At 43.4% G+C, this 24,971-nt stretch overlaps 1 protein-coding gene across 1 annotated transcript in view; it reads right to left on the bottom strand.

Annotated features, from left to right (window-relative positions):
• PCDH15 (protocadherin related 15) overlaps window positions 1–24,971 on the bottom strand; it is a 2,365,808-nt gene that overhangs the window by 9,095 nt on the left and 2,331,742 nt on the right. The window contains exons 34-36 of the mRNA XM_075348720.1: window positions 12,504–12,542; window positions 8,271–8,344; window positions 4,558–4,690 (exon numbers count right to left, since the gene is read on the bottom strand). Coding sequence (XP_075204835.1) covers window positions 4,558–4,690; window positions 8,271–8,344; window positions 12,504–12,542 — 246 coding nt within the window. The remainder of the gene's footprint in view (window positions 1–4,557; window positions 4,691–8,270; window positions 8,345–12,503; window positions 12,543–24,971) is intronic.

Genomic DNA, 24,971 nt, shown 5'->3' with positions numbered 1-24,971 from the left:
GCCATAGGACATAAAATGACTTGCTAAATCATTATGGGACAATTAAACAATAAAAGCATCTTGTAATGCAACAAAATTGTTTTTTTTTTCTTTTTTTAGTTGTTTTTTCTTTTAATGTAGGGATGAAGGTTGTGGAAAAAACAAGGTAGGGTGAACAAACATATTTTGATCATAGCTGTTTTCCTTACAACAGGCAAAAAATCAGTTTACTTCACCAGCAATCAAGACATAGTGGTTTATTGGTTCCCTACTTGGTATAAAGAACCAACGGCACATGCCCCACCAGCCATTGATTGGCTATGATAGCATGTTTGAACAAGTTACTGTCCCATTCAAAAGCAAACTTCATCTAATACATCCAAGAATTCAATAAGAAAAACATGGTTACAGTACAAATAGAAGCAAATAGTTGAACAATGAGGTAAACAGTTGAGAGTTTCATTATCCAAGGATTTAGATGTTTACGTGAAAATATCAGAGGTGTGGAGAATAGATTTGAAAACTTAGATAGAAAATTTAATGTGTAGAAATAACCATTAATATATAAGTTTTTTTCTAGGATAGAATCACACAGATGCACTGCAACCAGAAGGGCTCACAGTTCCTACCTACAGTTCACTTTTAGAAGGATGTGGAGTCCCCAGCAGCTTCAGAATCAGAAACTTCTGAATCAGATCCATGCCCGGTATCGTGTTCATCTGACTGATCAGAAGAAGCTTTTTTACTTGAGTTTTGGACTTCTGAATCCTGAGAAGCTTGGGAAACATCATCTTCTTCCTGGCTGGCTGCAGAGGTTTGACTTTGCTCACCAAGGGATGAAGTTCCTTGGCTAACGTTATCATTTTCCTCTCCTTCCTCACTTTCTGCAGTACTCTGTACATCTGTTTCATGACTGCTCTTGCTATGGCTTTTCTCACTTCTTAATGCAGATGCTTCACTTACGTCATCTGCATCATCTTCACTGTCAGCAACGCTTGATTTACTGGCATCATCTTTTTCATCTTCTTCTGATTGCTCCTCTTCAGAACCTTCTTCAATAGCACTTTGCATTTCGCTGTCTACTGTTGATTTCTTTGACTTATAACTTGACTTTGAACTTTCTTTTCCACTCCCTTCTTCAGATTCTTCACTTATCTCTTCTGATTTCTTGTCAGATGATTTCTTAGATTCTACCTCAGATACTACAGATTTTTCATCCTCTTCTTCAGAATCCTCTTCTTCTGACTCCTCCTGCTTACTATCTACTGATTTAGAAACAGATTGTGTCTCATCTTCTGACTCTAAAGTTTCATCTCTCTCTTCATCAGAATCTACTGTGCTTTCATTTGTTTCATCTTGATCTAAGGTCACCTTTAAATAATCTTTATCAGCCTGTGATGGAGAGGTGCTGCTCCTTCGAGATGTTTCATCTGAAGGTTTTGATGTTTTGTCTTCATCGTCTTCTGAATCTCCACTTTCTTCAGATTCACTTTCTGCTGTTACACTGATTGAAATTCCAGATTTACTCTCATCCCTTTCAGACTCACTTACATCTTCCTCTTCTTCCTCTTCCTCTTTTTCACTTCCAGCAGTGGAAGTTTTGGTTGATGAAGCTACTGACTTTCGACGGGGTTGAAGTTTCCTGGCTACATTAAGGCGTTGTATGGCTCGGTCAAGTTTTCTTGAGACTGAATCAGTTGATTTTTGGAAATAACTTCCTTTAATAACGACACTATCATCACCTTCTACCTGACGGGCAGAGGCCAACTTGGCATAAGTGGAGTCTTTTCCACTACCTTTCACTTTTTGGAGGATCATTGGAAATATTCTAGCTTTTTTCCAAGGAGAACGATGAGTACCTTCTGCCGTCTCACTGGCTTTTTGAGCACTGACTGCAACTCGACTTAGCTGCATAACTGCTTTCAGTTTTTTCCTTCCTTGACTGGTTCTAACTACTTGCATGCTACCTCTGGGTGGTCCAGGCCTGCCTGCTAAACTTCCTCTCCCTGGCACCTGCCCCCTACCTCTCCTTGAAGGAGGTCTGCCACGTATTCTTACCTGAAATTGTGGAAAATTAATTACATTTAAAACATAGTTAAATATCAAATTATGCTAATTAACTACTCCTATGTTTTGTTTTTATTTAAATTAGCTAGCATGTCTAAACTTTATAGGAATGCATTAATGGCTAAAAAAATATTTAAATATTAGTCAAATCAAATTTAAGATGTGAAAATGTAAAAACCTAAAATGTGAAGTTTAAACATTGTTGCATTCTATATAACAGATTTTCCTACTGCAATTCTTTAAGTGTCTATTGTTTATGAAACTCTGATTCAAAAGACTATCTTCAGTAACATCGGTAGTTTTTTTAAAATAGTGTATTACTGTTTTCTTAATTTTAGTGTTGACTTTTGTGTGGCCAACACAGTAGGGACAATGGGATATTATGAAATGGTCACTGTAGATTGCCACAATATCTAACCCCTCTTGATCTGATGCCTCTGCCATTTTTTTTTCTTCAGCTTAAAGTGAACCTGTCAGGAGCAATATGCACCCAGAACCACATGCAGTTTTTGGTGCATATGTCTAATCCCTGCTTAACTGTCCCATCAGCACGGTGGCTCAGTGGTTAGCACTGCAGCCTTGCAGCGCTGGGGTCCTGGGTTCAAATCCCACCGAGGACACCATCTGCAAGGAGTTTGTATGTTCTCCACGTGTTTGCGTGGGTTTCCTCCGGGTACTCCGGTTTCCTCCCACATTCCAAAGACATACAGATAGGGACTCTAGATTGTGAGCCCCAATGGGGACAGTGTTGATAATGTATGTAAAGCGCTGTGGAATTAATAGCGCTATATAAATGAATAAAATTATTATTATTATTATTATCATCTAGTAGCATACATAAAGTGATCATTAGAAAAAGTATTTCTAAAGATCCTGTATGATATGCTAATGGATGCAGGTACTAATTGCAAGGACGTTAGTTCCTGCGCTCATTCCGCCCTCTTAGCATGTTAGTACACCCACAGGGGCATGCTAACATGTTATTCAATGCTCATTGCCTAGCGTCATCAGCGGTGACGCACATACCTGTGTCTGTTGTCACCACATCAGACACCGAGCATTGTGCATGATCAGAATGCCCTGCACTTCCGGTCATGCACACTATGTAGCCGAATGTATGCATCCCGGCTTCAGAGACGTCTAGTGCATATGACCAGAAGGGTAAGGACGTCAGATCATGCTCACTGCTTGGTGTCTGATTTGGTGACAATGGACACAGGTATGAGCGTCACCGCTGATGACGCTAATCAATGGGCATTGACTACAGGGGCATACTAACATGCTATCCAATGGCCATAGACTAGCGGTGACGGGCATACCTGTGTCTGTTGTCACCAAATCAGACACTGAGCAGTGCGTATGATCAGAAGTCTTGGCACTTCTGGTCATGTGCACTAGACCTCTCTGAAGTCGGGACACATACACCCGGCTTCATAGTGCACATGACCGGAAGTGCAGGGCATTCTGATCATGTGCTCAGCTCAGCGTCTGATGCGGTGACAATGGACATGATGATGCTGGGCAATGGGCATTGAATAGCATTTTAACACACGCCTGTTGATGTGCTAACATGCTAAGTGGGCAGAATGAGCATAGGAACCAATGCCCTTGCAACTAGTCCCTGCGCTCATTAGCATATCATAAAGGATCTTTAGAAATACGTTTTCTAAAGATCTCTTTATATTTGCTACAGATACAGGGACAGTTAGGCAGGAATTCGCAATATTCACCTTGAACTGCTCGTGGTTCTTGGTACATATTGCACCTGACAGGTTCCCTTTAAGCTTGTGCATTAGAAAATGTTATTTTAAAAATTGTAATCTTAATGTAATTCGTACGTAAAGTTATGAAATCAATGTGACATTCTAATAATATATGTCATCCCATTAAATCAGCAATCCATTTTTTGCCTATGTGGTGCAAAATAGTTAATAATTAATGAATAATGTAGCAGCTCTTGTATATGTCTCATGTATATATACCTGTTCCTGCTGTGCCATTTCTGGAGTGCCGGTCATGTCTTTCTTTTGCTCTCATATGGTTTCTCTAATACAATATACACTTCTTTTCCAAAAATACCTTTGACTTTGCTAGATTTTTATCACATTGTATTTGCATTGCTCTGAGTCCTATCTAATGCCTGGACCTAACATGGAGAACTGCCATCCCATAAACCTGGCAAAGTTTCCGAAGTCTCTGTGTCTTAGGTTATGTAGCATTAAGCTATCTTCCCTGCTTCCTGCTTGTGATATGTTTCACCTGTCAGTTCGAACAAGCAGAAGGGGATTTGTCAGGTGCTGATGTAATCCTGCAGTTCATACAAAGTGGCAGATTTACCCTCCGTCTACACAAGAGCATATATCTACATATTCAAAATGTATGATTGCAACTCAACTGGCATGCAAGTGAGCTAGAATATTGTTGTTGAACAAAGATTATACAGTATGTGCCAAAATTGCTTTAATGCTATTTTAATAGATCATTCAAGGATTATAATATATTTATACTTACATCTCCCTCGGCTGCAGGACCATGTGGACTATAGTAAAAGCCACCATCACTTTCAACAACTTCTCCATAGTCTTCATACATGCCAGATGGGGATAGTAACCTGCGTCGACTTCCATATTGTGGCAATTCATACCTGGCAAAAAAATCCTTAAAGTTAGTATTTGTATCATCTATAGAAATGGGTTAAACAAATTAGATCTCAAAATATGACACTTTATTCCACATTCTTAAGGCCCCGTCACACGAAGTGATATCGCTAGCCCCCGTCGTTTGTATGTCACGGGCAAATCGCTGCCTGTGGCGCACAAAATTGTTCGGAGCCATCACACAGACTCACCTGCCTAGCGATGTCGCTGTTGCCGGCGAACCGCCTCCTTTCTAAGGGGGCGGTTCGTGCAGCATCACAGCGGCATCACTAAGCGGCCGCCCAATAGAAGTGAAGGGGCGGAGATGAGCGGCCATAACATCCTGCCCACCTCCTTCCTTCCTCATTGCTGGCGGCCGCAGGTAAGCTGCAGTTCGTTGTTCCCAAGGTATCACACGTAGCGATGTGTGCTGCTTCAGGAATGACGAACAAGCTGCGTCTTTAACAATCAACGATTTTATGAAAATGAATGACGTGTCAACGACTAACGATAAGGTGAGTATTTTTGATCGTTAAAGGCCGTTCGTTGGTGTCACATGCAACGACGTTGCTAACGATGCTGGATGTGCGTCACGGAATCCGTGACCCCGGCGATATATCGTTAGATACGTCGTTGCGTGTAACGGGGCCTTTATTCAAGCAAATGAAAAACTAATGAAACACAGTTACTACAGTGAATAAGAGAAGCTGATAAATGATAAATTAAAGAGGTTGTCCTGTATAAGAATAGTCGTCCCCATGCAAATGGCTGGTTATGTAAACAGATGTATGCGATTTGCACACTAAGGCTGGAGTCACACTTGCGAGAGACTCGCGCGAGTCTCACATCGCATCACCCGGCATGGCCATACACTCTCCTGACAGAAGCGGGTCAGCTGCTTGTATTTCTTTGCAGCTGAGATGTTCATGTCTGCAGAGCTGCAGGCCATGTCGGCTGATGTGATGCCAAACTTGCACGAGAATCTCACAAGTGTGACTCCAGCCTTATAGCCATGTGCTGACAAGTCTCATTCAGCTTCTTTCATTTCTCTCAATGAGGGCAATCGGCATGTGACCGCAAGTTCGAAAATCTCATACATCTGACCACATAACAGCTTCCACACACAAGGTCTACAGGGGAATCCTGATGGTGTAAAGAATACATACTGGCACAATTTGGCTACATGACTGTAATTTTTTTTTTCTTAAGGCCCGTAACGACATATCTAACAATATATCGCCAGGGTCACGGATTCCGTGACGCACATCCGGCATAGTTAGTGACGTCGTTGCGTGTGACACCAACGAACGTCCGTTAACGATCAAAAATACTAACCTTATCGTTGATCGTTGACACGTCATTCATTTCCATAAAATCGTTGATTGTTGAGGATGCAGGTTGTTTGTCGTTCCCGAGGCAGCACACATCACTACGTGTGACACCTCAGGAATGACGAACTACAGCTTACCTGTGGCCAGCAGCAATGAGGAAGGAAGGAGGTGGGCGGGATGTTACGGCCGCTCATCTCCGCCCCTCCGCTTAATGGGCTGCCACTTAATGACACCGCTGTGACGCCGCACGAATCGCCCCCTTAGAAAGTTCGCCGGCAACAGCGACGTTGCTAGGCAGGTAAGTCTGTGTGACGGCTCATAACGATTTTGTGCGCCACGGTCAGTGATTTGCCCGTGACGCACAAATGATGGGGGCGGGTGCTTTCACCAGCGATATCGCTAGCGATATCGCTGCATGTAACACCCCCTTTAGACTGGAAAATCCCTTCAAGCTCTTAAACATATGCTCATTACCGGTGTGCTTAAGATATCATAGTAAATGTAATACCTTTTAAAGGAATAAAAGCTACTTGAAGTATTACCGCACAAGGAACTACTCCACATTCACCGCAGCATGGTCTACCAGAACATCCATCTCCTACTTCTCCATATAATATAGGAAGGTGTTCAATGACTGAATATTGAGCCTATAATGATCCTTGCCACATGACTTGGAATATTCAGTGTAGCAAGATTCTTCTCGAAACATTAAAACCTCCATGTAAAGACAGCCATTCTTTGTTTATTTCCCCTCAATAGTGTGAAAAGTATGAGAATGGTGGGGTTGGTCAAGGCCTTTAAGAGGACGTCTAAGGATTTCTCATAGAAGAAAGCTTTCTCCAACACACAAAGCTATTTGCATATTTATTTCTCTGAGCTCATTGCATAAAATATTAGTATCCCTACATCAAGGAGAAACTCAATTGCTGTGTCAAAGGCCTCACATAAAGACTTCCAAAAGATCTCTCTGTAAATGGAGATCTTTTACTTTTGGAGAAGATTTTGGTGGGGCTCAATATCCTATGTCAGTTTAATTATAGGGTCAATTGTGACTTATGAGATGGCTACCAGTGATAGGAAGTGATAGGGAGCACTAGAGACCAGACTTTCTTCCTCTTGGAAAAAGCTATTAGGATTCTATTCTTTTTAAAATAAGTACCTGTCTGATCAGAGTTTGTACAAAGCTTGTTATGAAGATTTGCCCTTACTTTTTGGCTCGCATTATCTTTGCCTTAGAAAATTCAGGTAGGGAAAACTAACTTTAGCAAACCATAATAAAAAATTGTGTTACAGCTACCTGGACCAATTCCAGAGATGTCTTCTGTTGTATTCACTCGATAGTGCTGGTCATGGATGATATCTCATGGCCAATAGAACTGGACAGTGCAGGCACTGCCAGCACGGGATACTGGTGTGGCTCAAATTTGTGGTTCCACCCAATGAGACAAAATTGCTGTGAGTTTTATTCAGCAGCTCATCAAGTGTAATCATTTCCCTGCTCTGGTCAGTGGAGTAATACAACATCCTTCTTCATCTCTTGGCTACATATGTTTCCGTGATCTTCCTGATATGACCTTAGCTTGTCTGATGTTGCTCTTGAATGATCTGAATGATCTCCTGTTATCAAATCCTGTCTACTCCTTTGACTACAGTATTGTCTTTTGATTCAGATTCTGTCTCTTTTACTAACTGTATGACTATCCGTTCCTTAGGCTCACATCTCGAGCCAGTAGCTACTCCATTGAAACAACTCAGGGCGCCCCATTGTAAGTCAAAATCACTATGTAAGGGTTGAAGGGTGAAGGCCAATGTTTCTTTGGGATTCGATAGATGGAGAACCTATACTGTTCGAAACAGACCTTTTTTTAGCCTCAGACAGACGTCACAAAATGATGGGATTATACATGGTCCGAATGAAATTCATGGATCCAAAATATGAATATGTGCATGAGGATTAACTTTGTTTAATAGTTTTTTTTGGTATATTTCATCTATTTGGTTACTGTGTGTAAGTTCCGTGCATAGTAGCTCATTTATTTATATTGATGATGTTACTAACAACCACCAGAAGGGTCTCGGCAGCTCTGGACTGTAATAAAGTCTATAACTCCACCTTCCATCCCATTCATGGAGTAAGTTACTGAGTGTTTCAAGCAGAATATTTAGGTCTATCACCTGTACAGGTATAGCTAAAAGCAAATATAGCTTTTATGCATTGCATTGTCATTCTAATTACCTTTTGTTTTTGAATACATACCCATGCTCATAGCTGTAATAGTCTTGTCCATAATATTCTTGGCCAGGATCAATTCCAGACTCCATGGACAATTCCTTGAAGAAAACAAATAGTAAAGCATTAGTATTTCACAATATCATTGAGACACATGGGTAGTGCAGTTTTTCAACATAGCATGAATGCAGCAGTCCAGCTGTTCCTATAAATTGCAGAAAGTAAAAATTTACTGCATATATATTGACAGAAATGTTTTTAAGGCATAAGATGAAGAAATGAATTGAGAGAATTTTTACATTTCAAATGAAAGAAACAAATAGGACGTTGGTCAGAACACCTCTTCAAAAAACTCCACTAAAAATTATTTAAAACATCTTAAGTAGCATGGTATCAACTAAAAGCTAAAAAATGGCCACAGAAACAACTTTTTTGGTACAAATTTTTTTTTCAACCATTACATCATGGGGTCATTTTACTGCTCAAAAAATGTTACAAAAATTAAACACAAGTACAATAACTAATTGTGAATATTCAACCATTTCACCCCATTTAGATATATTTTCTTTCTTATTTTTAAGTACATTATATGGAAAAGTCAATAATGTCCATCAAACCTTAAATTTGATCCTCAAAAAATGAGCCATCAGATAACTGTATTGCTGGGGAAAAAGGTATGGCTCTTGGTAAAAAAAAGTGCGAAAGTGGAAAATGTCCTGGTTCCAAAGAAGTTAAATATGACAGCGTGTGAAAAAATGTGGTGTAAAGCAGGCCAAGCAATGGGTGGTCTGCCATTAAAGAACGTGTCTGAAGATATACCTAATTTATTTAACCACTGGGATAAATTTCAGACATTTTCAGACTGATTGTTTTACATTTTACCTATTTTAAAATTGGACAGGATTAGTAAATCTGACCTTATGAGCCAAAAAAGAGCAAAGCTGTTCCTCTGTTATGCAGCCCCTACGTAGGGCAGCATGTTCACTTTCAAAACAGAAGCTGAAAAGTCCTAACAATGTCTTATAATAGAAGCATGAATTTGCTGACACTATTTAAGGCCCCTTTCACAAATTTGTATAAAACATGTACGGTACAAGAAAAATCAGTTTTGGTGCCATCAATCTTTTCCATGAGTAGGCCATCAATGTTTTCCATCAGTGTGTGTAATCAGTGTTTTCCATTAGTATGTGCCATCAGTGCATGCCATCAGAATGTGCCATCAGTGTTTTCCATCAGTGTGTGCAATCAGTGCAATATTAGTGAGTGTCATCAGTGTTTTCCATCAGTGTGCCATCACCGTACTGTCAGTGTGTGCCATCAGTGTTTTCTATCAGTGAGCCATCACTATGTGCTATCAGTGTTTTCCATCAGTGTGTCACCAGTGTATGCCATCAGTGTTTTCTATCAATATGTGCTATCAGTATTTTCCATTACTGTGTGCCATCAGTTTAATATCAACGCGTGCCATCAGTTTTTTCCAATAGTGTGCCATCAGTGTTTTCCATCAGTGTGTCATCAGTGTTTTCCATTAGTGTGCCATCAGTGTTTTCCATCAGTGTGTGTCATCAGTGTTTTCCATCAGTGTGTCATGTGTTTTCCATTACTCTGTGCCATCAGTGTTAAACCAGTGAGTGCCATCAGTGTTTTTCCATCAGTGTATCATCAGTTTGACATCCATGTTTTTCCAATATGGATAAAGAAAGAATGAAATTAGAAAGCTTCTCCTTTACTTTGCAATGTTAAATATGTACAGCACATGATGACTCACTGACCCTATGTATGTGCTGTACGTGCTTTTCACAGACCCACAGACTTGTATTGTCCTTTGTCTCTGCTGCAGGAAAAATATGGACATGTGAACAGCACAATAGGTTATAATAGGCCCATGTGGTATCTATGAAAAAAAAACCAGATGGCAAACAGACATGTGAAGGAGTACTAAGGCTATGTGCGCACACCGCGGATTAACCGCGGGTTTACCGTGAATTTTACCGCGGATTTGCACCAGAAAATGTGTCTAACATTTCTGCAGTCTTTCCCCAGCATGGTAATGGTAAAAAAAATATGCAGGGATCAACCCACGGAAAAACCGCGGCAAAAACGCAGCGAATCGTGGCAAAAACACGGGTGCGGTTTTATTACGGTTTTTGCTGCGGGTGAGTTATTCTGCCAGAGGGTGTGAATTTTTCTTAAGAAAAGTCCATTTTCTAGTGCGCACATCGCCTGAGGGTACTTTAACACTTGCGTTGGACGGGATCCGTTGCTATCCGCTGCCTTGAGGAATTACGGTAACCGTTGCAGGAAACAGTTATATTCCTCATAGACTTCTATTAGCTACGGATAGCAACGGATGGTCTTGCGTTGCATCCGCCCCGCGGCGCATCAGTTGTTTTGACGCTGACCGTCAGTAACCGTCGGGCGGATGGAACGCTGCATGTAGCGTTTTTCTGCACTTGGCGGAGTGTCAAAAAAACGCATCCTGCAGGATTCCGTCGGCATCCGTTGTTTTTATAATGGACGCCTATGGTGGCGGATTCCGTTAGAATCCGTCATTTGACGGATTCTGTTAACGCATCCGTCTTTACACAACTGCGCATGCTCAGATGTGTAAAGTCAAGGAAAAAAAACAATAACGGATTGCGTTATTTTGTACGATCCGTAGCATCCGTTGTGCCACTATATGCAACGCATCCGTTGCATCCGTCACACAACGCAATGCTACGGATGCCGTCCAACGCAAGTGTGAAAGTAGCCTTAGGCAAAAGCAATCTTATTGCTAGAAGTGAGATGAAAAAAAATTGAAAAGGACAATGTGGACATTTTTGCCAATAGTAACATGAATGGTGAAACTGAAAATGACAAGGCCTTAAGCGGGCTTTACATGCTACGATTTCGCTACAGCGATCTCGTTGGGGTCACGGATTTTGTGACGCACATCCAGCCGCTGTAGCGATGTCGTAGCATGTGACTCCTAGGAGCGATTTTGGATCGTTGCAAAAACGTCCTAAATCGCTCCTCGTTGACATGGGGGTCCGCTGCCATTTATCGCTGCTGTCGCAGGGGCGAAGATGTTCCTCGTTCCTGTGGCAGTGCACATTGCTACATGTGACGCCGCAGGAACGAGGATCATCTCCTTACCTGCCTCCGGCCACAATGCGAAAGGAAGGAGGTGGGCGGGATGTTACGTCCCGCTCATCTCCGCCCCTCTGCTTTCATTGGGCGGCCGCTTAGTGACGTCGCTGTGACGCCGAACGGACCACCCCCTTAGAAAGGAGGCGGTTTGCCGGTCACAGCGACGTCGCTATGCAGGTAGGTATGTGTGACGGGGGTGCCAGATTTTGTGCGCGATGGGCAGCGATATGCCCGTTTTGCACAAACGATGGGGGTGAGTTGCATGCTAGCGATATCGGGCCGGATATCGCAGCATGTAAAGCCACCCTTATTCAAGTACGGCCTTTTTGCCATGTTTTTTCATGCTTGTTTTTCCAGGGTAATAAAATGCTGCGTGCTACAATATCAGCAAAGTGAATGAGTTTTCTGCTTATTTTTTTCTTACAGATTTCAGCCATCAAAGTGTTTTTTCAAACCTGCAGCGCGACAATTCTTTCAACATTTTTGCTGTGATTTTCACTCATTCAATTGAATGGGTAAAAAAATTCATGTAAAAACACATTTTAAAAAACACATAAAAAAGCGTAAAAAAGCATTACAAAGCAGGTATTTATGCTGCATTTTTGCTGCCAACATTCTGGCTGTTGGTGCTGAAAAATCTCCTACAAATACTTGACATGTGAGCAAACCACATAGCAAAAAATCAAGAACTCAAAGGAAAATAAAAAGGATGTAGCTCTTTTAAGATGAAGAAGAAAATTAAAGTGAAAAAATGAAAAAGGTCTAAAACTATGATGAATACTCATGATGTATTGATAGTGGGTTGATATGTGACCCAGTGACTAAACCAATAAATCTGCTTTTTATGGCTGTGAGCGCAACACGTGAGCTCTGCCCTTTTGATTTCATTTATCTGAGTTTCCTGTCTCTGTGATCAGGCATGTTAATTGCTATTGATCTGACCGAAACACATTACATCTGAATTAGCGGAAATATAGACTATTAGAGACAATCTGTATTCATTTCATCGCTCATAATTCTATACCGAGAGGATGATTATTGGTGTGATTTGCTAATGACTCGTCTGGCATTGGTTAGTACATGCAGATATAAAACTGAAAATAGAAAGAAAAATGCAAATGTAACTACCTCGGGTTTCAGAAGAGATGGTCTCAGCAATTGCTGTTGCTGGTGCCATAGAAAAAGACAAGAGAATAAAAGGAGGCATTGAGAGACATAGAAAGAAAAAAAGAAAGAAGAAATAAAGAGAAAGGCAACATTGCATTTGTGTCATAGACATTCAGGAGACAAAAGAACCTTACATTTTTGGCAGATAGCAATATATACAGTACAATTAACTGATTTTGCTTTGATGATGATTTATGGTAATGATTATTGATGAGCGAGTACAGTATATTCAGAATATTCTTTACTCGTCGAGTATCTTGGTATTCGCCCCTTGAGTTTTGACTCCCCTCCCCCGCATGTGTGCCGCCCCAGTGCCAGCAGCCGGGCTGCTCGGATCCGGATCCGTGGTGGCTCGATGGGTCTCCGGACCCAGAGATTGTGCGGCCACTCAAATGAAGGGGGGTATTTACAGGGGATTGTGTTAGAGTTCATGATGCCACCCATGGTATGTGGTAATTTGGAGTACCACCGATGCTGTTTGGAGTACCCGGGGTGATGGAATGGGGCAGCCAGGTGTTAGAACCTTCCACAGGTAGGGGGGATGCCCCGGGACTTGGTGATGGTGTGGGGGAATGCCGTTGGGTGTGAAGGGGTCACTTGCGTACTCACTCAGTCGACTAAGCTGATACCGACAACTGGATAAACCAAAGTTCTGGATACCGCTGCTGCTGAGGGGAGCTAGTTCAGGTCCCATCCCCAATTGTGCTGCCTGGTGATCCGTGACCTGCCTCCTGGCACTAAGTTTACTTCTCTGTTGGTCCCGGTAGTATGGAACTCCTGGGTCCGCTCCCCATTATGGCTAAGTGTGGGAGCTTGCTCTCAGGGTTCACGCTTGGGATTTTCTGGACCATTTGAGTAGAAAGTCCTATCCCCCTCGTTGCGCTAGTAACCCAATTTTGGATCGGGTGGAGAGTGGATCTTGAAGGCTTTGTTCTCGTTGGGTGAATTGGCAGGTTGCCTGAAGCTACTCCCTGAGCAAGGGTCCACGTACCCTGTCGTGCCCTGGTCCCAGCCCGGTGATGGTGCAAGGCCGCCGGCTGTCCTCTTTGACAGTTTCGTGCCCCTTGCCACAATCCCCTGCGACTGGGGGTCCAGCTCCTCAAGGCCCACACCACCGTCTGCCACCTAGATAGCTTCCTAGGAGCCCTGATCCTGACCTCCTCTCTCCTTCACTTCCAACACATTTCTCTCTCCTGACACTGCTGACCTCCCCTAACCAACCCCCAAGTGGGCGACCCTATTTCACTCAGGTAATCCACTGGTGTGTATGGTGGGTGTGGTGCAGAGTGTACCTAAGATTTTGATTAGCTGATGTAGGCAACACCATGTAGTTGGGGACCCATAACTAAGAAGAAGGTGGATATTGCACGGAAGGGCAGATTGTGCACTACCCTGTGACGACCTGATAGTCCACGGGCGTCACACATGTTTGGTGCCTGGTTTTCAGCTGCTAAACATGCAGGAATTGCTGGCCATCACAATAATGCCATAGAGATATTTGCTACTGGCATTGCCGAAACTGGCAGGCACAGTGAAAAAAAATATGACAAGCAGTTCCTCCGCCTATTTGTGATAACCAGTGCATGTAAAGTAGACAGCTGGGAGCTGGTATTCTCAGGCTGGGAAGTTCCATGGTTATTGCCCCCCCAGCCTAAAAATAGCAGCCTACAACTGTCTACTTTAGCTGGTTATCATAAAAAGGTGGAGGACCACAAGTCAAAGTGGCGTAATACTCTAACAACATTGTTCCCAGGAGCAACCTCAGTTTCAGAGATGCATCCAGCCATCTCCCCATGCTGTTCTAATTCAATTTCAGCACTTTTCCATCCATTTCAACCTTTTCTCAGCCCCGCTAGAAATTCTGGGAGGGATCCCCAGAAACTTATTTGACTTTCCCATTGCCCTGCATTATATTCGTTATTCGTGATGAATACACAAATAATACATAATATTCAAAATGAATAATCCAAACCTGAATATTTTAGTATTCGCCCATCACTAGTGATGATATCTGCAGCTGGTGGCTGCATACAAAAATACATGATACTATACATAATTGCAATGAAAAAATAGCAAAATTAAAAGTTTTACAAATTAAGACAGAATTAATATAAAATGAGATTATGTTACCAAAATTAATTATAAAGTTGCTCTGTCAGCAGATTTCACAAAACAAACTGCTTAAGTTATCAAATTGTTACCTTAGACCTTATGAGGCAGGTGTATTTACTGTATTTTGATCTATGCCCAAATAGCTGCATAATCCTTTTTTACAGTTTCAGGCTGATTTACAGCTCTTAAGTGACCCTCCTCCCTGCTGCTGCCCTTCTGTTGCTCACACACTCACACTCCTTCAGATGTCAGTCAGGCAGGGTGGAGGCTGATAATATGGACTTTTGATATATTCTTCACTCTTTAGCTGGACGGGGCTCACATATTATTTTCATTACTTAAATATTAGGATGACACAGCTGTTTTAATAAGGATTTTCAAAGTAAGTACACCAACCTCATTGGGTCTAAATGGTCTAGTTAATAAATACACTTTCTAATCTACGTCTCCATACTGGCACATCACTCTCCACAAGGAGAAACCTTACCCCTTAGGTGACTGATCTGCTGTAAAAGGTTAGTGTGGCAATAAACAGATGACAATCAGATGTAAATGAAGCAGTAATGCAGAGCTCACATTGACATCAATGGGCTATTTTTGTAGTACATAGCAGCATGGAGTGGTTACTGCTGGCACCTTCCAACACTGGGGTCCTGGGTTCAAATACACCCAAGGACAATATCTGTAAGGCTTGTTTCACATGTCAGTGAAAATCACAGACGCTTTTCACTGATGTGTTAAAAACACCTATGTCCCTCCATGTGCCGTGATTCATGGCAAACGTGGGTTGTCCATGTGCAATCCGTGATCCGTACTCCGTGATTGCACATGGACATATACTCACCTGTGCCTGCTCATGCTCTTCCTGGTGCTGGACTCTCCGGTTCTGCTGCATCCGGCCGCCACTGTGTCTCCTCTGCAGCTACTTCCAGGTTGTCTCTGGCTGCATACATGAATATGTATGCAGCCAGTAATGAGCTAGAAAGGAAGAAGCAGAGAGCAGCTGCTGAACACAGCATCGCTGGAGAAGTTGAGTTTAAAGATGTTTTGTATTTTCAATGCACATTTTTTTCTGGTATGGGTTTCACAGATCACACCATATTGTGGTCCAAGGGACATCAGTGGTGCTAGACAAAAACGGACATGTATCCGTGTGGCAATCACGGACACGCATGTACGCCGCATTTTGACACGGTCAGTGAAAAATCACAGATGTGTGCGCAGACCCATTGATTATAATCGGTCTGTGTATGTCCGGGATTCTGGTACGTATACAAACTAGCACATACGTACCAGAATCACTGACGTCTGAAACAGGCCTAAGGAGGTTGTATGTTCTCCCTGTGTTTATGTGGGTTTCCTTTGGTCTCCTCCCACACTCCAAAGGCATACTGATAGGATTTAGATTGTGAGGCCCAATAGGGAGAATGATGATCACTGTAAAGCACTGAGGTATTAAAGGGGAACTGCCAGATGATACTTCTTGCCTGATACATGGGCAGCATGAATCAGACATTGGCTGTATAATTACAGCCATGTATGTTTGACTCTGAAATGCTGCAGCGAGTCAGGGAAGAACCTGTTGTAAATATGGGGAACCACACACAATAGATTCAATTTCATTAAAATTGGCTAACCATCTAATATGTGTTTGGCTTCAGTGGCATAACTATTTGGGGGCCCGGATGCAAGATTTCCAACAGGACCCTCAATTATCACAGGTTTTTAATGTCTTCACAAAGCGGCCAATATTTATTTTTTGCATTTTTTTTCTCAATCCCTTCTTCCAGGAGCCATAGGTTTTTCTAGTTTTCTGTACACATAGAAAAATAGCAATCCAAATATAGATAAGATACAAAATCAGCATATAAAATACACCTTTATTCCTAAACTTGTAGGAGCAACAGTGTTTACTCCAGAACACACAAGTCAGGTACTGAAAGCCACCACTACTAAAGGTGAAAAACACCCTGGTCACGTAGGTAAACCCAAAAAGGCACGCGCCCAGAGGGGTCACGTATAGTGATGGCCACTAGAATAACAAACACATGAAAAAAACTAAACAAACATAAAGGAAAATGATGTTGCTGTAGGCAAAGGACAGTGGTCCAATTGACAAAAAAACACAACATACAAAATAATACCTAAAAAAACAAACAAGGTGCAATGCACTCCATTGACTGACAATGGTCAGTCATACAGATACATGAAATGCAATAAATTTTTAGGCATTAAAAAAGGAATGGTCTCACCCAATCCCTTTTGATGGAGGGACACGCAGTCTCTTGGTCCTGAGTAGTGGATGCGTCCGCCATGTACTGGCCCTACCACCTACCAGTATAAAATAACAAAAGACTGCTGCCCCAAACTTCCGTCCTGACAAGGACGGACCACAACTAGGTCTCAGACTGGACCCCTATGCTGACCCTGATGACATCCCGGCGTCCCGACGCGTTTCGTCACTAAGACTCCTCAGGGGACATGATAGTCGTCAGTCAGGTCCTTGCTGCCAGCCCTCACCAAACCATAGTGTCAAAGGTTCTGGCGTGGTCAAAATTAGGGTCATTTAAACCTGTGAGTGGTATCATTGCTCCAATCAGAAGCTACATTCCACCTGATGCTTATTCAATCAAGATCACGTGGATATCCTCATATGGGTTTGGATTAAACATGTGTAAAACACACCCCCTATGTGATGTCACCAGCATTACACCAACGTGACATCCATATCCTCAGAGGGAGCTAGTCCAATCAACGATTAGGTGTATAGCTGCGACAGGTGCATACTCAGGAGTCCTCCCCACATCCCCTCCAATCAAGTATTTACTCACATACGGCCGGGGAGGCACATCGCGTGTGCGCCGGCACCAGGGGGGAGGGACTTCCTCTCTAATCAGGTGTTTTACTCACATCCGGCCAGGGAAGCACATCCAGTGTGCGCCAGCATCAGAGGGGAGGGACTTCCTCTCTGGTCGGATGTTAATCCACTTCCGGCCGGGGACGCACATCTCGTGTGCGCCGGTGTCAGGGCGGGACTTCCTCTCTCCTCGGATGATGATACACATCCGGCCGGGGACGCACATCTCGTGTGCGCCCTTCTCAGGGGGGAGGGACATCCTGTGGGCCGTGATCATGTGATCGGGAGTTTCCCGCATCACTTCCGGTCCCTGGTGTCAGTCATTCCACCGCCGGAGCAGTTCCCTCATGCATAAACAATAGGGGAGGTGCTCCCATCATGCACGGACACGTCATCGGAGGTGGGCATCAGGACTACACCACGCATCCCCACCCGCTCCATGCCCAGTATGGAGATAAGGGGACCGCCCCCTCTCCATGGGGATACGGTCCGATCGAAATATAAATGCCATAACGTGCATAACCTCCCACCCCCATAAACAACAACAGTAAGGGGCAAAATATTGCACAGAGGCATATAGCCAATAGGCTTCATCGGACAGATCACCATTTTTCATATGGGCATGTTTAGGGGATATCTCCAACACCTGAATACCTTAAACATAAAGGTTACAATAACTAAATCCAACCCAAGGATAATCAAATCCACAAGGTGTTGTTATATTATCACATATGCATGCAGCTGAGTTTGCCAGATGCATGCATAATACTTGTGACAATTATTGATGAGAAGTAGGAAAGGCGAGAATAAGTTTCTTGCCATGATTCCAATGAATGTAAAGGTATGATTAGAATAAGATGGCAGTGAAATACACTCCATAGGAACCTAAATAAAACTGTTGAATAATAGCTGCTCATTTAGGCCTTTGGGGGAGAGGGTTTCTAGCTGGAAGATCCATTTTGTCTCCCTTTGCAGGATGAATCTATCCCAATCCCCCCCTCTCTTTGGTCTCAGGACTTTGTCAATTCCAGTGAACCTCAGGACACTAGCATCTCCGCCATGTTTTTCAATGACGTGTCTAGCCACCGCCGTGTCCCTACGATGTTCAACGTCACCAAGGTGCTCGCCAATCCTCCGTCTGAATTCACGGATGGTTTTTCCGATATATTCAAGACCACAGATACAATCAATCTTGTAAACAACCCCCTGTGTACGGCAGTTGATAAAATGCCGGATAGCATACTCTCTCAAGTTTACATTGCTTCTGAATGTTTTGGTGGTCTGTATCACCGGGCACGCGATACAACCTGAGCACCTAAAACATCCCTTAACCCCTCTTGTCAGCCAATTCTCCTCGACTGACCGCGCAAAATGACTATGGACCAGCCGGTCCGAGAGGGATTTACCCCTCTTATATGTAATTTGTGGTTTGGTCGGGAGAATTGGACACAAGTCCTTGTCCATTTGCAAAATGGCCCAGTGTTTACCTAGTATCCGACGTACATTATCCGCCCCGTTGTTAAAGGTGGTTATAAACCTGGTTATGCCGAACTGAGTCTCCTCTATTTTTTTCGGGACCAGAAGTTCAGTTCTAGGTCTTTCCCTTGCCACATCATAGGCTCTTTTAATGATGGTATTTGGGTATCCCCTCTCCTTGAACTTAACTCCCAGGTCATTCGCCTGTGTGTGGAAATCACCGTCTCTGGAACAGTTTCTTCTAACACGAAGAAACTGTCCCTTCGGTATGCCCCTTTTTAGATGTTGGGGGTGACTACTGTCCCATCGGAGAAGGGAGTTAGAGGCTGTCGGTTTGTAATAGGTGCATGTCTGTAGATTCCCCATTGGATCTTTCTGAATGAGAACATCCAAAAAGGGGAGGGAACCTCCCTCCTCAAAAGCTGATGTAAACCTTAGACCAATAGTGTTCCTATCCAGACCCGCCACATAGTCAGACAACTCATCCCTGGCGCCATTCCAGACCACCAGGATGTCGTCTATGTAGCGGGCCAAGATCTCAAAGTATGATGTTAACTCCTCCGTTTCAGATGTAAAGATCATAGTCTCCTCCCACCAGCCCAGGAGCAAGTTGGCATAGGATGGGGCACAAGGGCTCCCCATCGCAGTGCCCCTGAGCTGGTGGTAGAAACGGCCATCGAAGAGGAAAACATTCTTGGTCAAGCAAAAGTCAAGGAGTCTCAACACAAAATCATTATGTTGCTGATACTGAGTACCCCTAGTCGAGAGAAAATATCTCACCGCCTCCATCCCTTTGTCATGTGGGATGGAGGAGTAGAGAGCCTCGACGTCAATGCTAGCGAGAGTAGCACAAGATTGAACGCTAATACCCTCTAACTTGCGTGGAAGGTCTGGTGTGTCCTGGACATGAGACTGCAGGGCCAGGACAAAAGGTCTCAAAATTTTGTCAAGATATATTCCACAATTCTGTGTGAGACTGTTAATCCCCGAGACGATCGGTCTCCCTCTCAGGGGATTCAATCCCTTGTGGATTTTGGGGAGACAGTAGAAAGTTGCCACCACAGGATTTTTTTGGAGTAAAAATTCGTATTCCGTTCTGTCAATAACTCCTACCGACAGACCCTCATCCAAAATCCTTCTCAGCTCTTCTATGTAGGTCCTAGTGGGATTTCCTGGGAGAATCTCATATGTATCCTTATCACTCAATAATCCCAAACAGAGGTCAACATATTTGTCCTTATCCATGACGACCACATTGCCACCCTTGTCTGAGGGTTTGATGACAATGTGGTCGTCACTCTCCAAATTTTTCAAAGCTTGCATCTCCAAGCTATCAAGATTATACCTGGAGTAAGAGCCTGTCACAGAAAGACTCTTAAGCTCATCCGTCACCAACCGCTCAAATATATCAATCGCTGATAAATCCCCAGCGGCAGGCGGCATCTTTGAGCTCCTGTTCTTAAGATTTGTAAAGGGGCCAAGACCCCTCAAGTTAGGGTCCTCTTCCTCCAAACTACTCAAGAGCCTGACGTCTGGAAGTAAATCAGATGGGATGTCAAGATCTTGACAGACCCTGGCATCCTGCCTGAGAAAATGCTTCCTCCACCTCACGTGTCCGTGTCACGTGTCCGTGCATGATGGGAGCACCTCCCCTATTGTTTATGCATGAGGGAACTGCTCCGGCGGTGGAATGACTGACACCAGGGACCGGAAGTGATGCGGGAAACTCCCGATCACATGATCACGGCCCACAGGATGTCCCTCCCCCCTGAGAAGGGCGCACACGAGATGTGCGTCCCCGGCCGGATGTGTATCATCATCCGAGGAGAGAGGAAGTCCCGCCCTGACACCGGCGCACACGAGATGTGCGTCCCCGGCCGGAAGTGGATTAATGCTGGTGACATCACATAGGGGGTGTGTTTTACACATGTTTAATTCAAACCCATATGAGGATATCCACGTGATCTTGATTGAATAAGCATCAGGTGGAATGTAGCTTCTGATTGGAGCAATGATACCACTCACAGGTTTAAATGACCCTAATTTTGACCACGCCAGAACCTTTGACACTATGGTTTGGTGAGGGCTGGCAGCAAGGACCTGACTGACGACTATCATGTCCCCTGAGGAGTCTTAGTGACGAAACGCGTCGGGACGCCGGGATGTCATCAGGGTCAGCATAGGGGTCCAGTCTGAGACCTAGTTGTGGTCCGTCCTTGTCAGGATGGAAGTTTGGGGCAGCAGTCTTTTGTTATTTTATACTGGTAGGTGGTAGGGCCAGTACATGGCGGACGCATCCACTACTCAGGACCAAGAGACTGCGTGTCCCTCCATCAAAAGGGATTGGGTGAGACCATTCCTTTTTTAATGCCTAAAAATTTATTGCATTTCATGTATCTGTATGACTGACCATTGTCAGTCAATGGAGTGCATTGCACCTTGTTTGTTTTTTTAGGTATTATTTTGTATGTTGTGTTTTTTTGTCAATTGGACCACTGTCCTTTGCCTACAGCAACATCATTTTCCTTTATGTTTGTTTAGTTTTTTTCATGTGTTTGTTATTCTAGTGGCCATCACTATACGTGACCCCTCTGGGCGCGTGCCTTTTTGGGTTTACCTACGTGACCAGGGTGTTTTTCACCTTTAGTAGTGGTGGCTTTCAGTACCTGACTTGTGTGTTCTGGAGTAAACACTGTTGCTCCTACAAGTTTAGGAATAAAGGTGTATTTTATATGCTGATTTTGTATCTTTTCTGTACACATAGACATATGAGGGCTTGCTATTTGAATTGTACTTTTGAATGACGTCATTCATTTTACCACATAGTGTACTGTAAAATGGGGAAAAATTCCAAATGTGGAGAAGTTGTAAAAAAAAAAACAAAAAAACAACACAATTTTGACTTTTTTTGCGTGAATTTTTTTTACAATGTACATTTTGTAGTAAAATAATCTTGGAATACTATTCTCCTCATCAGTACGATTATGGTGATACCAAACATGTCTACTATTTTTATTATTTTAACTGTTAAAAAAAATTTGAATTTTGCAAAAAAAAGTATTGTATTTGCCCTGAAGAAGGTGAGGGTTCTCGCTAAAATACATTGACAAATAAATTACTTGGAAAACAATCTGGTTGGGTCTCTCCACATATCAATCAGTATAAATTTCATCTTCTAATACAGAGTGTCTGAGAGCAGCTTTCTCATCTTTCCCCATAGAAAATATACCGTATTTTTCGGACTATAAGACACACTTTGTTTCCCCCAAATGTTATGGGGAAAGTGGATGGTGCGTCTTTAGTCCGAATGTATGCTACGGGGAATGGTGGTGCTGCGGTGGAGCGGGTCATCGGCGGCATGAGTAGGCTGTAGCAGCGCCTACTATGACCACGTGGGCCCGCTCATTAGCCTCTTTTCACATGCACTGCATCCCGACGCCCATCATCTCTCAGCGCTGAAGCTGGCGCTGACAGGTGGGCGGGATGATGGGTGGGGGATGCGCGCATAATTAACAGCCGGCTCGCGTGATCACTCCTGGCTCCTACAGCCTGGAGTGATTATGTGTGGCTATATTCACTGCCCCTCGCATATCATCATCAGCGCGGGGGGCAGTGAATAAGTACGGTAAACTTACCGGTCACCGTTCCCTGCAGCATCGCAATGTCCTCCTGTCTGCTAGCCCGCTGATGTGTGTGGAGAGAGGTGCGCACAGCGATGACGTCATTGCTGTGAGCACGGCTCCACACAGGTCAGCGGCACTGCTGCTGGCACAGACAGGAAGACGAGCGATGCTGCGTGGAGCGAGGAAAGGTGACTTTAAATGTTTATGTTTTTAAGTGTGCCACAGGATGCGGGCCATATACCAGGATGGAGGTATATAGCAGGATGGGGGCACATATCAGGATGTGGACATAAACCTGGATGGGGGCATACACGGTACCTGGATGTGGGCACATACCAGGATGGTGGACATATATAAAAGGATGGGGATCATTACCAGGATGGGGTACCTTAGTAGAGAATTTGGGAACATTACCCCCATAACAGTGCCAGCAGCAGATCCTCGCCCCATAACAATGTGTCATGACCACATTTTTTGCTTAACATTTTATTTTCCTATTTTCTTCCTCTACAACCAGGGTGCGTCTTATGGTCCGGTGCGTCTTATAGTCCGAAAAATCAGGTATATATGCTGAGCCAAGCTTCACAAACCTGTGTAAGGAGGGGTAGATGGGTCCAAACCCTATCTGTCTATTGTGTATAACTTGCTTAAAGGGAGTCTTTCATATCCCTAAATGCTTTTTAACTGCAGATATGGGAGTAATCAGCAGGTTAATAGCATTCTAAAGCATTGCAGCCTGAAAGCCTGACTACAGGGAAGAAATGAACTTTATTTTTCCTAGCAGCTTTTAGTCATAGAGGTGCGGCTTTAGTGAGTGGCAGCTATAACCGCGCCCCGGCACTGACAGTCAGCTTAGCACTACATCAGTGATCACAGCTGCCGTTAATTGTGTGCTGGGCAGTGACTGAAGCCGTGCCTCAATGACTGAAAGCCACTGAGAGAAATAAAGTTAATTTCCTCTTAGTAGCTGACATTTCAGTGTGACAGCCATACAGCTTTAGAATGTTATTAACTGGCAGATTTGCCCCCATCTATGGGTCAATAGCATTTTTGACATGACAGGTTCACTTTAAGAGACACTGTATAAAGACAATTTTTACTTAAGATGATACCTGGAGGACTCCAAACAACAGTACCATGTATTTAAAAAGTCTATTAACCAGACAACCCATTTTTATTTATTAGTATTAATAGAACTAATTGCACAATCGCTATGCTAGAAGTAGGTAATTGAATATTAAGATGATCTGTCAGTTCTCCAGTGCCTTTTTATCTGAGCACAAGATAGAGAAAGAGATGATATATATATATATATATATATATATATATATATATATATATATATATATATATATATATATATATATATATATTCTTAATTTTCTAACTGAGCCCATGAGTTCAGCTTCTCTTGTCCACAAACATTGATTGACAGCTCTCCCTGTCTTCAGATTCAACTGTCAGCTCTTTTTGTATTGACAAGGGAAGCAGAACCTCACAGGCTTTCTCTATTCTTTTGCAGGACATATAGCAGAATACAGATGTAGTGAATGTTGACTTGACACTTTGTCCACTTCCAATCTATGTTTAATCAATTGGCAGCTCCTTATAGGGGAACTGTGCCCTGAGAAAAATCTTACCTTTCATATTAAATGTTGTTGGTTTAGTTTTAATAACTGTTTTTTTTATACATATTAATTAGGAGCATTGTGCAACTTGGGTGTGGCCAAGCAGTTCAGTGCACCTTCCCATGTACATGTCTTTAGGCTATCTCAGCTCCCATCTTGATTATTAGTGCTGGCTACACAGGAACCAGCATGTGCCATTCAAAAGATTACTGGCTCAGGTTTTAAGCTGGTGTCACACTAAGCGACAGCGACAACGACGTCGCTGTTACGTCACCATTTTCGGTGACGTAACAGCGACCTTGTAAGTCGCTGTTATGATCGCTGCTTAGCTGTCAAACACAGCAGAAGCAGCGATCATAACGTCGCTGTGCTACATGTGCAGAGAGCAGGGAGCCGCGCTTAGCGCTGGCTCCTTGCTCTCCTAGGTACAGTACACATCGGGTTAATTAACCCGATGTGTGCTGCACCTACATGTCACAGTGCAGAGAGCAAGGAGCCGCGCGCACTGCTTAGCGCTGGCTCCTTGCTCTCCTTGCTACAGTATACATCGGGTTAATTACCCGATGCATACTGCAGCCACATGTCACAGTGCAGGAGCCGGCACTAGCAGCAAGAGCGGAGGCTGGTAACCAGCGTAAACATCGGGTAACTAGGGAAAGGTCTTCCCTTGGTTACCCGATGTTTACGCTGGTTACAGCTTACCGCAGCTGCCAGTGCCGGCTCCTGATCGCTT

The sequence above is a fragment of the Anomaloglossus baeobatrachus genome, chromosome 5, assembly GCF_048569485.1.
Source record: "Anomaloglossus baeobatrachus isolate aAnoBae1 chromosome 5, aAnoBae1.hap1, whole genome shotgun sequence".
Lineage (NCBI taxonomy): Eukaryota > Metazoa > Chordata > Amphibia > Anura > Aromobatidae > Anomaloglossus > Anomaloglossus baeobatrachus.
The sequence above is the reverse complement of the archived record's forward strand: the minus strand, read 5'-3'. Positions and strand labels throughout refer to the sequence as shown.